This window comes from Mchenga conophoros, linkage group LG3, assembly GCF_057382185.1.
Source record: "Mchenga conophoros isolate Kocher_MC1m ecotype Shallow Benthic linkage group LG3, M_conophoros_male_GT1.1, whole genome shotgun sequence".
Taxonomy (NCBI): Eukaryota; Metazoa; Chordata; class Actinopteri; order Cichliformes; family Cichlidae; genus Mchenga; species Mchenga conophoros.
In genome coordinates, this window is record NC_140528.1 from 35,716,325 (window position 1) to 35,733,804 (window position 17,480).

At 40.1% G+C, this 17,480-nt stretch overlaps 2 protein-coding genes across 2 annotated transcripts; one reads left to right on the forward strand and one right to left on the reverse strand.

Moving 5' to 3' along the window:
* Positions 1-1,691: 1,691 nt before the first annotated feature.
* Positions 1,692-12,316, forward strand: LOC146578389 (putative C-type lectin domain family 20 member A). The gene is made up of 5 exons (XM_085259279.1): positions 1,692-1,737; positions 10,923-11,306; positions 11,390-11,734; positions 11,820-11,908; positions 11,992-12,316. Exons 1-5 carry the CDS (start codon positions 1,698-1,700, stop codon positions 12,115-12,117), a joined length of 984 nt encoding a protein of 327 aa, XP_085115405.1. The 5' UTR covers positions 1,692-1,697; the 3' UTR covers positions 12,118-12,316.
* Positions 5,234-8,212, reverse strand: LOC146578390 (zinc finger MYM-type protein 1-like). Its single transcript, XM_085259015.1, has 3 exons — positions 6,809-8,212; positions 6,270-6,384; positions 5,234-6,062 (listed from the first exon to the last, which is right to left on the reverse strand). The coding sequence occupies exons 1-3, from the start codon at positions 7,963-7,965 to the stop codon at positions 5,535-5,537; spliced, it is 1,800 nt and encodes a 599-aa protein (XP_085115141.1). The 5' UTR covers positions 7,966-8,212; the 3' UTR covers positions 5,234-5,534.
* Positions 12,317-17,480: the final 5,164 nt, after the last annotated feature.

Sequence of the window (17,480 nt, forward strand, 5' to 3'; positions counted from 1 at the left end):
GTGTTGCTGTACTTGAACAGGATTTAGTATTACCTCAGAACCTCAGGGCTCAAAAACTCAGTTGTCAGAGGATACATGCATTTGATAGTTAATGGATTACACGGTTCTACAGGGGCTTTGGTGCAGCCATTGCCATAGTCTGATAATGTAACTGCATCCAGTTTACTGACAATGCTAACACAGTGGTAATCTTCTAATGTAGACATTACTATATCTATTACTGTGTAATCAGCCCCTATACTTTAAAGATGACATTTTGTTAAGCCACTAGCACCTTGTTACCATCACCTCTGTTGTCTGTTCCCAGAACCTGCACAAGCTTATTTCCATTTGTTTCCTATTCAACTAACTTGATTTTCCTAATGATTTGCATTTTGGTGAGACAGAGTCACCTTTTGGTCACCTTCACATGTTTCGTTAAGCCCTGAGGCCTATCATTTTTGTTTCAAAGGAACTTTGGTAGGGTCACATGACCCTACAAAGTCAATATATCTATTACATTGTACATTCCTGCAGAAAAAATAGAAGCAATATTAAAGAGATAAAATAAGATTCACCGTCCTTAGGCCAGGAAAGGTGTCTCATTCTCTACTGTCAGAAAGTAAACTTGTATTTTTGTTTTAAATTAATCAGTTAGGGACACACAAATTCTGCAGGAAGTTCACTCCGTACACGTGTCCTAATTTGACAGTAAAATATGTGTGAAGAACAAAGAAAAACCTCTTTGAACATCAGCTTCAGTCAGCAGATGAAAAGATAAGTTGTCAGGTAAGTCGTCATTAATCTATCACTCTGATTTAAACATTTTGAAATAGACAGGCTTTGGGTGTCCAATTGTGTCAAGACTATAGATCTACAGATTATAGATTTTAAATATTCAAAAAATATTGCATGTAATTATTGTAGACATGCGCACCAAACTATGTACTAAGAAACCTTTTTTTTTTTTTCTTTTTTTTTTTAAGCGCTATACAAGTACAGACCATTTAAATAACAATGTCAAGCTAAGAGGATGCCAAAGAAGATGTACTAAGAAACCTATTATACATTACTTTGTTTTACTGGAGATAATGATAAGATAAGATAAAACTTTATTAATCCCTCGGGTGGGTTCCTCTGGGACATTCGGTTTCCAAAAGCACAGCACCGACAGAAGTTACAGTTACAGAATATTATATATATATACACACACACACACACACACACACACACACACACACATATAAATGCAGAGACATATATAAATAAAATATACGAAGGGGATAAATAGAATAAATAGGAATAAAAATAAAAATACAAGTGAATTGCACATTTCAAGTATGGAGTCTATTGCACCGTTGACTATTAACAAAAGGTATTGCACAGTGAGGTGAAGAGGCACTACAGCTTAGTTGTTCCCCCCTCCTTTGTCCTCCTGTCTCCCCTCCCTCTCCCCTCCAGAGAGGAGTTAAACAGTCTGATGGCGTGTGGGACAAAAGAGTTTTTAAGTCTGTTAGTTCTTGTCTTGGGGAGAAGCAACCTGTCACTGAACAGACTCTTCTGGTTGTTAATGGCCGTGTGCAGAGGATGCCTGGCATTGTTCATAATGTCCAACAGTTTTTTTAGTTTTTAATGAATCTTAAATGACAAGAATGGGTGATAATAATTATGGTACAATAATAATCATGATGACTATATCTGTTGTACAGATGCCCAGAATGGAAGAAACCTGTTTACTGCTCATCCTGCTGCTCTCAGGTCAGTAATATTAATATTTTAAACATTTGAATTATAACCCATGATCATAATGGGGAAAAAAACTGATGTTATTTGGGTAATCAGATTGCATGTTAATTTTTTAAAATTAGATATTTATTAACACATCTAACACACAGAGAAAATCTTTATTTTCTCATACCGCAATACCTGCATTCATTTTAAATATAAGTTCTTTATTTTTTCACATTTATATCTTTGATTTATTGAAAATCTTTGCAGTTTTTTCTGTAATATTAAATCTAACAAACTTCATCCTTCGGCTGCATCATTAGGGATCAATATGTTTCTTTTTCTAGTTGTTTTTCTCCTCATTCTAATTAGTACTGATATTAACCGCATCGCGAGGTATTGCTAGTGCTGGTTCCAAGCCCAGATTAAAGGGGAGAGTTGTATCAGGAAGCCACTGTGGTTGCCGTCAATCTCTAAAATGAAAAGACGTTTGAAGTCTGAGTACTCCAATACAGGAGCAGATACCAACTTTAACTTTAGGACCTCAAAACTCTCTTCATGCTCGCATGTCCAGGGAGTGCTCACGACCTCTCCTGATCCCCACTTTGACCTACTTGCCAGCCAAGTAAGCCATCAATTTATGTAGGGGAACAGCCAACATGGCAAACCACCGTACAAAGTGCTCGTAGTAACTAAACAACCGCAGCTTAGACACTTGGCGAGGGTGTTCCCACCTAGCCACTGCCGCAGCCACTGAAAGTGTGCACAAGCTTAGCCTTAACATCAGGTGCACACTGTTTTACTTGCTCAATCGAGGCCATCAGAGCCGAAGAAAACTCCCGCAATATCTCTCCCTCATGCTATTGACTGGAGAAAAAGGCTTGCTGCATGTAACATATGATTGAACATTACCATATAGCTCAGGCGTGTTTCCAATCAACACAACACGAACAGCAGAAAGGGAGATAGAGACAGAGCGGTGGAGTGGGGAGAGTAAGTATTGGGGGGCGCATTTTAATTAGATTTATCTGTTTTATAAAGTGATATTTTCAGTGTGAATTTATACAAACAGGAATTACTTTTGTAAATGCAGGATCAAATTTTTTTAATGGTGCTCTTTAGCCATTGATCTGAAAGATAACTGTTTGTGTTAGAAGCAGCTTCGCTGGATTTGTTTTTAACTTGGTGAAACATAGTGTGAACCTTTTTTTTTAATTCAGTATTTTTACAGGTTTTCACTGTGTCGTCTTTCTGGAAAATGTAGGCCAACTTGTGAAATGAGAGCGTGCACCGCTCTTCAGAACTGTTAGCTTTGCTCCTTTCATGTGTCCTCTGTTGATAAAACTGATTTTTTATGGATCTTAATGTTTAGAGACAATAGCGAGGTACTGACCTGTGTGTCTCAATAAACTGTAGATGTTTAATTCTACATATTATTTGTCTCGCACAGAGTTTGTTTGGCTATAAAGGCTCGGGAACTTTCCAAAATGATGTAGAGGCAGCTTTAGCTTGATCAATTTATTACAATTTCAGTTTCTGGGAAGTTTTCAGCTTTCTCTCCTGTGGCTATGAACAGTATGGCTGGTGCAAGTTTTTTTGTTTACTTCTGAAAATGAACGTGCTTGTGGACAATTCGTGTTGAAGCCCTTTCTTTAATTGTTATTTCTCTGGGAGCAGTGAAGACACAAACTAGGACTTACAACTTTTGCCGTGCCCCAGGGGACAGTGCGAGGTTGTGCTGCAGATCCCAGCATGAAAGCTGAGGGTCAAGCCAGCCGGTGGAAAGACCGGTTGATGCCTGGGCGCGCGTTGGAGCCGATTTTGTTACCCAGACAGAGCGTTTCTGACAGTCGGTTGTTGTTTATGCAAAAGAGAATACCAACAATACAACGTGTTGCTCTGCTCCAAGACATCCGCGGTCCTTTCACACGGTAAGCATGTCTGTTATAGCCTGCGCTTCATAAATGTCTGTCAGCGCTGATTATTCAAACCGCGCTTAAAACGTGACATGTGTGTGTGCATGTGTGAGTGAGATGCTGCATGTGCTACTATGTGAGTGTGTGCTTGCAGAAGGAAGGTCATGGCAGGAGCTTTTTTTGAATGCATTTCCAATCAGCTTTTCTTTTACAAGAAGTGTAGTTCATATATCGAAATAAATGTATTTGTCACAGTTTGCCGAGGCAAACTGCGTGGAGTTTGAAGACTGGACCCAGGTGCAGACATTCTAACATCTGTTGTGTGGGAGAATATTGAGTTGATTTTTGTCAATCGGGTGGGTTTTCCAGCTTTGTGTTCTGGCCGTTTGCTTTTGTTTTGTGCGTGTTTATTATATCTGAAAACGGGAAAAAGGTAAAATGTCAAAAATCTGCTTCCATAATATAAATATCATTAAATAACTTTAGAAAAACTTCCACTTTACTCTTTACATGTAATGTTGTAAAAATATATATTTTATTGTTTAATTAATCTGAAAATGTTAGTCTGCCAAATGTGCAGCAATTTCATTTATTTATTCTCTTTAGCTGATAGTTGGTGGGGCCCAGGTAGACTGTAAAACTGCATCTCTACCAGTTTCTGTGCACTCCAGCCTCCTCTGTTCCATGTGAAGGGATTTCCCTTAAGGCAGGAGAAATTATCTCCACGAAAAGGAACAGGTTCGGCCATCACACACTAGAACAAATTCCCTTCTTAAATAAAAATGGAAAAGGGCTACTTTAAATGCATCATGTTTTTAATTTCCAAGTTCATAAGCATTTTCCTTTCCATTTCACAATCAATTCTACCCCCAGGTCAAAAATATGTCTGGGAAAATTTCCCTAATATAATATTATTTATAAATACACCTGTCTAGCGGTTAATTGCACAAGTACAAGGAGGCAGGACCTCAGAGCAGAAGCATACTCCATAATGTGTTGTACATTATTATATGTATATTTTGTGTAATGTGGTATTTTTCAATTATTGTATTTACCAACATCAATAAGTCACAAGCAAAGAAAGACCACACCATGGTGCATGTTTGAACAAGGAGAGTTTACTGGTCAAAATTATTTATTAAACAAATAAACCACATTTTTTTAACCACCAAAGAATACACGTTCAAAGCAACACAACGGAGGCCCAATATCAGACAGAATTCCACTCTGTAGAGTGGGCAATCATAATGAAGCGGTTTTATTTTGTGGATTCAAGTTGCTCTTCATATTTTTGGCCACCAGATGTCACCAGAGAGGACTGTGTTGAAAAGCTTCGAGTAGTGAACTATTTTTCAATACAAGCTTCAGTACTTCAGAAAGCTTCATTTGGCCATCACTACTAAACATGGCAATGATGATGAGCATATATATATATATATATATATATATATATATATATATATATATATATATATATATATATATATATATATATATATATATATATATATATATATATATATATATATATATATATATATATAGCAGGGTGCAAGATGCTAGCAGGCAAGGCATCAGTGGCGGCTCCTGAAAAAAATCTCAGGGGGGGCAATTTTTATGATATCGACTAAAATGACCCATTTAATGAGTACATCAAACAACACAATTTTAATTTAAATTTAAAATGAACAACCATATTCTGGCCATTTGTATAGATTTGTAAAAATGAACAACCATATTCTGGCCATTTGTATAGATTTGTAAAAATGAACATGAACAGATTTTTTTTTTTTTTTTTTGAATGAATGAAAAATAACTATTGAAAACAACAACTGTAAACTGATTGGGGGGGTGGGCTAAAGAGAGAAAGAGAGAGGGATGGAGAAAGAGAGTAAATATGGTTAAGGGTTCTTATTTGTACAAGAACTTTGCTCGTCTGTCTTTCTGAGTGGCAAATTTCTCGATGACCCTGGTGTTGAAATCAGGAAGTTCTTGTGTGAGTTTTTTCTCTATGGACAGCATAGCCAGAGCGTTGAGCCGATCCTGAGCCATATTGTTTCTCAGGAAAGTTTTTATCCTCTTTAAAGTAGAGAAACACCTCTCCGATTCTGATGTTGTCATTGGTGTGGTGATGAGGATGTTAAGAAGACTTACAGTTTCGGTGAATGTGTCTTGAAGGTTGTTTTCCATCAGAACCTGATAGAGCGCCAGCGCACCACTACAACTCTGAAACTCCTCGTTGTCGTAGATCAGGGACAGTTCTGTTTTAAGTCTGGCTTTGTCCAATGAGGGATAGGCTTCCACTGTGGTTTGTAGTGCTGCATCTGGAAAATTTTTGCTGTGTTGTTGGAACAAGTCTCCTTGCAACAGAGTGGCGCTGACAAGGTGCTTGGTGAAAGAAAACCTCTCCTTGGCATGGCTCATAATGGTGTCGCACACCTATCCAATAATATATAATTGGTAAGAGTTAGATTCAGTGGTAAGACTTTGGCACATGTCTCATGTTAATCATTATTCTGAAAAAAAAAATCTGTCCATAACAAAACAAAACAGTCATGACCACTATATCAAATGACATCTGACAGCATCGTCATTAGATTTTATCTGATGATCCGATTTAAATCAGACCAAGCAGCTAGTGCTTACCTCCAGTGCCAAATGGTGTTGCCTGTCTTCCCCCAATGTTCTCCGTCTCTTTGTGGGTGGGTCTTGAACAGGTCCCCTGTACTCCTCATCCACAACCAGATTAGGAAGTGCCTCCCTGATCCAATACATAAGTTTCATTAATGGCTTCTGAAAACTGAATAGGGATATATTAACCAAACACAAACCAAACAAAGGTTGTGTTCTAATTACCGGGAATTACCGGATTTAATTAATAACCGGACCTGGTTTAATGGCTGGGGGAAAACCAGTGCAAGTAAATAAAGGCCCTGGCCATAATTTCAGGAAATAGCCTATGGTATAGGCTACATCAAATCATTACTGGGAATATACTTCATCAAATATACTTAATCAAATATTTTTCATAAAATTACTTCAAAGGCTGATATAAATCAAAATTATCTGAATTCCATTAAACATTTAAGTCACAGAACACAGAATATATGCAGAGAATTTGATAGAATCTATGCATAGATAATTAACATTTATTCTAGGTTACATATTTATGCTTTTATGCCTACCTGATAGCCTGCATGCGGCTGATGAATGTCTGGGTGATCCCTGCGATGGTGACAGAATCGATGTTTCTCTTCTGTAGGTGGTTATACAGCATGTCTACATGTGGCATTATCTTGTGAAACAAGGCCAGGAAAAAACAGAAAGCTTCGTCTTCCAGCATTCTCACGAAACCACCGGCATCTCTCTTTGTAGGGGCATCAAATCCTTCACTGTTACGGATGGTCTGAAAACACCTCACCAGATCGTCTTTATGTTCATACACTGTATTCACAGCACGACTGTTGAAGTTCCAACGGGTTGCCGATGCACTTGGAAGTCGGTGCGCCACCACCTCGTCAAGCACTGCAGTCCTCTTGCTCGATTTAGTAAAAAAAGAAGCGAATCCTGCTATGTCGGAAAAAAAGTGACTGATTTGAGGGATGTGGGAGGTTGCTTGTTGCATTACCAGGTTTAACTGATGGGCATAACAATGTACGTAGTGAGCGTTAGCATAAATGTCCTGTATCTTACGCTGCACTCCTCCAGTGGTACCCCTCATTACAGCGGCCCCATCGTAGGCCTGGGCGATCAACTTTCTCTCTTGTCCCTGGGGGAGGATGAAGCGCAGCCTCTCCGATAAGGCACTGGCTATTGCATCTGCACAAGCATTGGGTAGCTTGATGAATTCAAAAAAACGCTCTTGAATACGGTTTCGTTGGTCAATGTATCTTAGCACCATGACTAACTGACAGTGTGTAGAAATGTCAGTGGTTTCATCAGCTTGAATGGCTAAAAACTTCGCTGCCTTTACTTCTTCCACGATCCTTTCTCTCAGAACTGCCAACATGCAATCCAGGATCTCGTTCTGGACTGTTTTCGAGGTGCCTTTAAATACAGTAGCATTTTCAAGGTGTTGCCTCAAGTCGTGATCAATTGATGCCATCAAGTCGACTAAACCTCTAAAAATCCCTGGATTGTCTGAGGAATCACTTTCATCATGTCCCCGCATTGCTAGCTCAAAAGCACCACAAAACTTAATACAATCGATGATTTTAGATAAAATATGACGGTTTTTATCTACCTCTTCGTTGTGCCTTCTTAAAGCAATCCGATGTCCATCATCTAGCTGCGCCGCTATGCTAGTTTTCCCTAGCACAGCTAGCTTTACACTGTTGTCCATATGAACTCGTGAGCTTTCATGTTTCTTGATTCGTTCGGAGAGGTGCTTTAAGTCGGTTTGTCCAGATTGTGTCCACGTCAAATCACACTTGTCACTTTTGAACAGTATGCACGGGAAACAAAAAAGTGCATTAGCTGTTCCACAGCCTGTCAGCCACGACTTGCGCTGGAACCAACTCCGACAAAAAGTCCTGTTGTATGCTTTTGACTTCTCCTTCGTTGCCTGGGTTAGTTGAATTTCGGGCTTGTCAGGTCCCAACTCTTTATCTTGCAGTTTTTCTGCCATTGTCCTTCTGGCAAAAGGGTAGGTTAGAAGCGATCTAACCGAATTTGGGGGAGGCTGTGCCTCAACCGTTAACAATACCGCTGCCATCGTCTCTCTCTGACCTTATAGCTCACTTAGGCTACTGACTGAGGTAAAATTCTAGAACAGCAAATCTTCGCGCGTTTTCTGCAGGGGCGCAATTTTAAGCGCCCCCAAACCATTTAATTCAGCGACGCTGATAGGTCAAATATTTATTATTTTCCCCTGGCAACCATTTAATGATAGGCTATTTCGCTGCATATCAAGGGCGCTTTGACGAGCGCCCCAGAAGAAGAAAAACACCGTTTGTTGGTTGAACTTTAATGAGTCAGCTGGTGAAAATGTTAAAATACGCCTGGCTGTATATGGGCACACACATAGTAAAACTATCATTGATGAATTTTTTAAAAATATATATTTTTACTCCTCCACATTTGGGGGGGCGGAGCCCGAGCGCCCCCTATGGGCCAGCCGCCACTGCAAGGCATACATGGAACGCCATAACCAAGTGGCCGGCATAGTGTACAGGAACATCTGTGCCGAGTATAACCTGGAAGTCCCGAGGTCAAAATGGGAGATGCCCCCAAGGGTGGTGGAGAATGACCGAGCTAAGATCCTGTGGGACTTCCAGATACAGACGGACAAAATGGTGGTGGCTAACCAACCGGACATAGTGGTGGTAGACAAACAGAAGAAGACGGCCGTAGTGATCGATGTAGCGGTTCCGAATGACAGCAATATCAGGAAGAAGGAACACGAGAAGCTGGAGAAATACCAAGGGCTCAGAGAAGAGCTCGAGAGGATGTGGAGGGTGAAGGTAACGGTGGTCCCCGTGGTAATCGGAGCACTAGGTGCGGTGACTCCCAAGCTAGGCGAGTGGCTCCAGCAGATCCCGGGAACAACATTGGAGATCTCTGTCCAGAAGAGCGCAGTCCTGGGAACAGCTAAGATACTGCGCAGGACCCTCAAGCTCCCAGGCCTCTGGTAGAGGACCCGAGCTTGAAGGATAAACCGCCCGCAGGGGCGTGCTGGGTGTTTTATATATATGAATGAAAACCTGAACGCAGGACTTGGCACGGGAACAACACAGACGATCCAACAAAGACTGAATGAGAACGCACAGACTAAATACACACAGGAGGCTAATGAGAGAAGTGGGAACACATGGGGGACAGCTGACACACATGAACATAACGACGTCACAGTGGAAGAGTAAAACTAAACACGATGAACACAGGAACACCAGACCTCTTCAAAATAAAACAGGAAACATAAGACGCAGACATGACAACCTGAACTACAACGTAAGACACAGACATGAAACACATGAAGTGCAAGGGACACTTAACATGGGTGGAAGACACAAGGGGAATCTAATAACAAAGAACTATAACAACCTAGGCATAATAAAAAATGAACTTAGAAAACCTGAAGGGTTTAAACATAAACTAAAACTCAAAACGCTGGGTCAAAAGACCCAGGATCGTGACAGTATTCTTTTCGATAGTTTATAAATATGAAACTTTTGAGTTCATGCACATTGTGAAACAAGAACCTAATGTTTTTAATAGATGACTCACAACACTAAACTCTAATTTCAGTGGTTTATTTTAGGTTTAAAGAATATAGCATCTGGTAAGACGATGAGTTTTACTTCTCACTGTCCGTGTTATGTTGTAGTATCCATTTATCATATATGCTACTTTCTTCTGTTGACTGTAAAATGTTTCATTGTATTCATGAAATAAATCAGAATTTCACTGTCTGCATCTTTTACTGTTTTGCTGCTTTTGTTCACTCCAAGTTTGACAAAACCTACAGACATCCAAAGTTAACTCACTAGCAACGTGGAGCAGTCTCAGTGTATTTAGCTGCTTTTTTCCCTAAACACAATCAGCTGACTGAGAGAAATGCCTGTAGTCCTCACTTTGGTCATTGTGAACGTTGAAGGAGATTTGTTCCATAGACACTGTATACTAGTGCTTCCTACACTTAATTCAACACAATGTTCTATTTAAATCCAGATTCCTTTTATAGTTTGCAGTGAAATGTGTTAAACCGTTGCTTAACGGGCCAGAAGTACAAGTCACTCTTTACTGAAACATTGTAGCTTTATATTGTAGGGTAGACCCTACAATAATACATTGTAACAAATTTGTGACAAGAACCCAACAATCATATGACTCTCTATGAATGAGCAAGCAATTTGGCAACAGTAGGGGTTGGAAAACTAAATTTTTTAACTCCAACAGAACCAGGATCAGGGAGAGGCGGCCATCTTTCAAGGAAAGTAAAGGTTGAAACCTAATCTTGAAAGTAGAGATAGTGTCTGTCTCCTGAATCCAAACTGAAAGCTGGTTCCACAGAAGAGGGGCCTGAAAGCTGAAGGCTCTCCCTCCCATTCATCATCTATCCCCAATATAAACTACATGTTTTTACCTCTTTCATCTGCTTGTGTGGCGTAAGCCCTGGTGATAAACACAGCACAGAACTATCTTTTATGTTTGTAAGTTACTTTGTAACTTCCCACCTCTAGTTAGTCTCCATATAATATGACTATTTAAATGGTTGTAATTTTTATTTTTGTAAATTTGTCTTTTTCAGTGATTCGCCCAGTTTCCACTATAAAAAAACCTTTGTTTTATTTTTCTCAGGAGGACTTTCCACTCTTCCTCCCCACTCCAGAGAATACCACTTTGTGAACCAGCCGATGACCTGGACTGAAGCTCAGAGTTACTGCAGAGAACACTTCACTGACTTGGTCACCATTTACAACAGCGACATCAACCAACTGCTTGTTTCAATTTCACCAAAGACCAATACTTGGGCTTGGATAGGGCTCTATGATGATCCTTACAGCTGGAAGTGGTCCATGGAGGGAAAACTTTTTTATGTTGGCAGCACACATGAATTTTTGATCTGGGCTAACGGCCAACCAAACTGTGTAAATGCAAATCAATACTGTGTGGCTCTTCAGGGACAAACACAGATGGATGATAGACCCTGTGGAGATTCTTACCCTTTCCTGTGTTACAATGGTAGGAAAAAGATTTGTTGCCCTTGATATCCCTACAATTTTATGAGATTCAGAATGTGTGTTTCAATTCATCCTTTTTTGCAGCCAAAAACACAAGTTACATCTTAGTGAAGGAGAGCCGCTCCTGGTCAGCGGCTCAGTCGTACTGCAGGACATACCACACAGACCTGACCAGTATAAGAAGCAAAGAGGAGAAATCCAACATCACGCTCACTTTGAATGGATCAGGGGTTCAGTATGTGTGGATTGGTCTCTACAGGGATCCCTGGGCCTTCTGGTCTGACAACACCACCTCCACATTCACTAACTGGGCGCCTTTTGAGCCTAGAAACTATTATCACACTGAGTACTGTGGAGCATTTTATTTAAAGACCGGGACATGGGAAGATGGCCTCTGCACCACCAGATTCAGTTTTTTCTGTTTCACAGGTGAGGTCCAGAATGCAAACACTGTAAGATCCTGTCATCATGTAAAACACTAATGTTTGTGTTGTTATATGTGGTTCATTTTTAGCAGTGACAAAGCAAACAGTGGTGAAAATGAAGCTTCAGTCAGAGGCAGACATGCACAGCACAGAGATCCAGCAGCAGGTTTCACAGCAGGTCAGCAGTTCAGTCACCAACACAAACTTGACACAAGTTCAAACTATGCTTCATGTTTGTCATCATCTGCACATTTTGTCCAGCTGTCAGGCCTCATGCTGTCAGAAGGACTGAGAGACTTCAGGATTCGTTGGAGGAAAGTCCAGAGTTACCGTGACGACCAGTCAAAGAAGCAGGATGTGGACGGTGGCTGCAAAACTGAAGACTGACTGGACTGAACCACTTCATGTGTGAAGTTAATAACATGCTGTGCTGAGCTGTCTCATCCTTTAAACCTTTAAATATTTCAGAGTGTAAAGTTCCACCAACAGCTCATTTGTTCAGCTGCAGTTGTAGTTTGGTAGAAATTCTTGAATCAGAGGTCCACTCACTAGTTTTCCTGATAGGCTCTAGTCTCTTGTTTTTGTTCTGCAGTGTCTCTTTTAAAAGCTTTGACACTGTCCTTCTGCTTTTGCTTTGATGGTTGATAACTATAAAAATATCAGCCATAAATAGGTCCATGAGAGCCCCAAACCTTACCTGATTTCAAATTTGATCAGGATATCAGCTGCAATGATTCTGGCTGTTCTCGTATCTGTAAAGTTAACTTCAATTGAACTTTAGTGGCTGGGAGCAAACTCTAGCATATTCAGAGTTATTGTTATGATAATAGTTTTTGCTGTCACGGTTCTGGGTCTTTCTGTTCTTGTGTTTTTTATATTATGGTTTATGTTTTGAGTCCTTTGTTGTACTGTGTTTGTTATTTCCCTAGGTTTTCAGTTATGGTTATCATAGGTTTATTTCTTAGGTTTTGTAATATGGCTTCCCTGTGTTCCATGTTGTGTCTACTGTGCCTTTCTGTACCATGTTTCAGGTCCCTATGTTCTGTCTCCCCAGTTGCTGTTAAGTTTACATGTCTAGAGTTCAGTGTGTTTCCTGTTTTACTTTGAAGGTCCGTGTCTCATGTCAGTGTTTCTAGTTTTGCTTCTCTTGTCTCGTCCAGCCTGATTACTCCCAGCTGTGCTCTCCTTCTCTGTCTCATTACCTCGTTATCCCCCAATATATTTAACCCCTGTGTTTCTCTTTGTCAGTATCATAGTCTCTCTCATGGCTGTGTTTCCCTGTGTGATAGTTATCCTTGTCTCAGTTTAGTTTTGTTATATTTTTTGTGCCGTTCTGCAATAAAGCAGCTTTTTGAGTTTAATTCCTGTGTGGTGAATTTTGCGTTTGGGTCCTTCTCCTGCGTGCACACAGCCGCGTTTTTGCCTTTTACCTTTTCCTCCCATATATGTTGGAAAATGTACCACACACTCCAGGTCTACTTTTGGTATTGTATCTTTCAGCTTCTTTCAAATTATATTTAAAAGGTTATTGATAGTGATGGGCAGATGAAACTTCATGAAGCACTGAAGCTTTTCATCCAATTGGTTCATCCCAGCGCAAAGCTTCTTGAAGCTTCATTTGCTCTAGTAGGACACCTACTGGACGTAAAAATATTAGTTGGCATGAATTTGAAGAGTGTGGCCTTTTGCACACAGCCTGTAAATGTCAACAACAAAAGGAGTGTGTAAAACATGTATATTGTAGTGATGGCAGTACACTGTGTATATTTATACTGGCAGTATGGAAAATGATTATTTGGAAATGCTTAAAATGGAAATGATCATTTACTGTGAGGTGAGGTGTGGTTGGGGTGTGGACAGTGGTTGTGCTTTTGTAACGTTGAGGTATGAACAGCTACACAGTCCTGCCTGTTCAATTTAAATTATGTAAAAACTACATTTTCACTTCTTTTATGACCTTTTTAGTGGGGAAAAAATAGCTAGGATTTAATGATTTAACAAATCTTTTGAATCATTTGTCCTCCACAATGCTAAATGGCTGGGAGTCCTCAATCACCATGCTAACCAGGTCTCCATCTATTGGAGATTGTTCTCTTGAGGAAACACAATAAAGACAAAGCACAAATATAAATATCACACATGTAACTTATAACAGCTGTATAATATTGTTATATCATTTAGTAACATTACTGCATCCTATATTATCATTGCATTTGATGGCTCACCTGGTCTTGCTCCACAATCGGTGCTCCCCTTATTCTCATGCAAAGCTCTGTAGTGCCTAAGCATGGATGAGGTGTTGTTATATCCCAGCTCCCTGGCACATAGCAAACACTTCACCTCCTTTCCTCCACAATGCTAAATGGCTGGGAGTCCTCAATCACCATGCTGACCAGGTCTTCATCTATTTCAGATTGTTCTCCTGAGGAAAGCACAAATATAAATATCACACACGTAACTTATTACAGTTGTATAATGTTGCTATTAGTGATGGGTCGGTCGCAAACGAAATGGCTATTAGAGCCAGATCTTTGACGTGAACGACGCGAGCCGTGGTTTTTTTCTTTTCTTTCTCTCACCCTCTCTCTCACACTTTTTTCCCGCTTCACTCAGCATGTGAGCCTTGTGCTTTACGCTGGGAAGAGGGGGGAGAGGCGGTAGTTACACTGAGGCTACGTCCACACGTACACGGGTATTTTTGAAAACGAAGATTTTCCGTTTTCATTAATAAAAAAAATCCCGTCCACACATAAAAGCCAAAAACGAAGGAAAACGCTGCTAGGAACATGCCACAGCAGCAGGTGGTGCTATATTCCTATCCGTGTAGAAATGTTGGCCAATCAGAAGTCTCCATCGAAAGCATACTAACGTACTGCATAGGCGTATGGTACGCTAGCTGCACAGTGGCTCAGAGGAAAGCACTCCAGGGAGTAATCAACGCTGCCCAAAGGACAATCGGCTGCCCTCTCCTCAAACTGAAAGACCTACACAGTTCCCGCTGCCTCAAAAGAGCCCATAACATCATAAAGGACACCTCACACCCTGGACACTCCATGTTCGAACTGCTGCCTTCAGGTAAACGGTATAGAACAACATACACAAGGACTAACAGACTCAAACACAGTTTCTACCCAATTGCAATATCATGTCTCAATGCTACTAAAAGTAGATGACTTTCATTGCCCCTGTTGTCATTTGTGCCCTTGATGTTGGAATGCTTTCAGACACGTTTTGTTGGATGCGCTAACAAATTGACTGAGTGATTGATTGTTTGAGTGATATATCAACTAGGTCGTATGTTGAGTGTCTGTATGGGGCCTTAGGCTGGATTGCTTGGGTGTATTTACTGTATGAGAATACTGTATTTTATATGTATTTCTATCTTTTATATCATATCTATTATAGTTTTTAAGTATTTATCTTTCGTGATGTTGCACTGACCGGAGACATCTTTCAATTTAATTGTACTTGTGACAATGACAATAAAGAATATTCTAAATTCTAAAGTCAATAAGTCTGGGTGGGAGTAAACAAAGATGGCGCATAGAAGCAGAACTGAGTCGTATGTGTGGAGGGACAGTAACTGTGTGTGTATATTTAAGCATTTAAACACTGCAGAGAGTAAAATTAACAGTAACAGTATTTTGTCTACGTCCGCCATTGTAGAAATTCATTTCACCGAAACAATAACGTGGCGCACAGTGTGACGTCAAAAAATGAGCACACCTTTAACGCTGCGTTTTCTCTGTTGACCTCATCCACATGTAAATGCAAAAACAGAGTTTTTAAAAATACCCGGGTACGTGTGGATGTAGCCTGAGTAGCACAGGAACAGAGCAGGAGGGAGAGACAGAGAAAGAGCCAGGGACTAGTGATGTGCGGATCGATCATGAAATATCGATTCCTCCCATACCAATCATTTATGTTTGAGAATCGATTCTCACATTAAAATATCGATATATTAGTAATTTAGGGTACACTCAGAAAAATAAAGGTGCCAACTGGAACCAAAAGTGGTTCTTTAGACTGATGCCATAGAAGAACCTTTTTTGGTGCCACAAAGAACCTTTCAAACAATGGTTCTTTGAAGAACCATTTCTTTCAGTGGTTCATTGAAGAACCTTTAAAGGTGCCGCAAAGAACCATCAAGAAATGGTTCTTTGGGGAACCTTTAATGGTTTTCCAAAGAACCTTTTTAAAAACGGTTCTTTAAAGAACCATTTTAAATCTTTCAAAATAAAAATGTATCATAAATTGAATTTGAGTAGGGTAAAATAAACACGAGCACAGCATAGACATATATTAATGGTTTATTGTCATTTTGTAGTTACCAAAAGACAAAAAGGCATTTTAACCCTCAGCACAACATCACTACTAATACATGTCACATATTAGTGTTTTAAACAGTAATAATTAAATATATTTGCTATACTATAAATAAATATATATAAATACTATAAATGGTAAATGGTAAATGGCCTGTATTTATATAGCGCTTTTACTAGTCCCTAAGGACCCCAAAGCGCTTTACATATCCAGTCATCCACCCATTCACACACACATTCACACACTGGTGATGGCAAGCTACATTGTAGCCACAGCCACCCTGGGGCGCACTGACAGAGGCGAGGCTGCCGGACACTGGCGCCACCGGATAACACAACAATTAATACATGTATTGTTTAATTAATAAAACATCAGAAAGTGATAAAACACATTAGAAATAGCAATAGCTTCATAACAGACCAATAAATCAACACATTTTCATCAGCAGATGAAATAAAAATGTTCAATAAAAATATTTCAACAACAAGTTTATGATTAAAATGATCAATGAACTTCAGCCTAACGCTATGTAATGTACGTTTCATGTTGTACTCATGGTCCTTTGTTAGTCCAGTTTAGGATAATGTCTTGCTCCACAATCGGTGTTCCCCGTTTTCTCATGCAAAGCTCTGTAGTGCCTAAGCACAGATGAGGTGTTGTTGTTACAGTGGGGCAAAAAAGTATTTAGTCAGCCACCGATTGTGCAAGTTCCCCCACTTAAAATGATGACAGAGGTCAGTAATTTGCACCAGAGGTACACTTCAACTGTGAGAGACAGAATGTGAAAAAAAACCCCATGAATTCACATGGTAGGATTTGTAAAGAATTTATTCGTAAATCAGGGTGGAAAATAAGTATTTGGTCAATAACAAAAATACAACTCAATACTTTGTAACATAACCTTTGTTGGCAATAACAGAGGTCAAACGTTTACTATAGGTCTTTACCAGGTTTGCACACAGTAGCTGGTATTTTGGCCCATTCCTCCATGCAGATCTTCTCGAGAGCAGTGATGTTTTGGGGCTGTCGCCGAGCAACACGGACTCTCAACTCCCGCCACAGATTTTCTATGGGGTTGAGGTCTGGAGACTGGCTAGGCCACTCCAGGACTTTCAAATGCTTCTTACGGAGCCACTCCTTTGTTGCCCGGGCGGTGTGTTTTGGATCATTGTCATGTTGGAAGGCCCAGCCTCGTTTCATCTTCAAAGTTCTCACTGATGGAAGGAGGTTTTGGCTCAAAATCTCACGATACATGGCCCCATTCATTCTGTCCTTAACACGGATCAGTCGTCCTGTCCCCTTGGCAGAAAAACAGCCCCGTAGCATGATGTTTCCACCCCCATGCTTCACAGTAGGTATGGTGTTCTTGGGATGCAACTCAGTATTCTTCGTCCTCCAAACACGACGAGTTGAGTTTATACCAA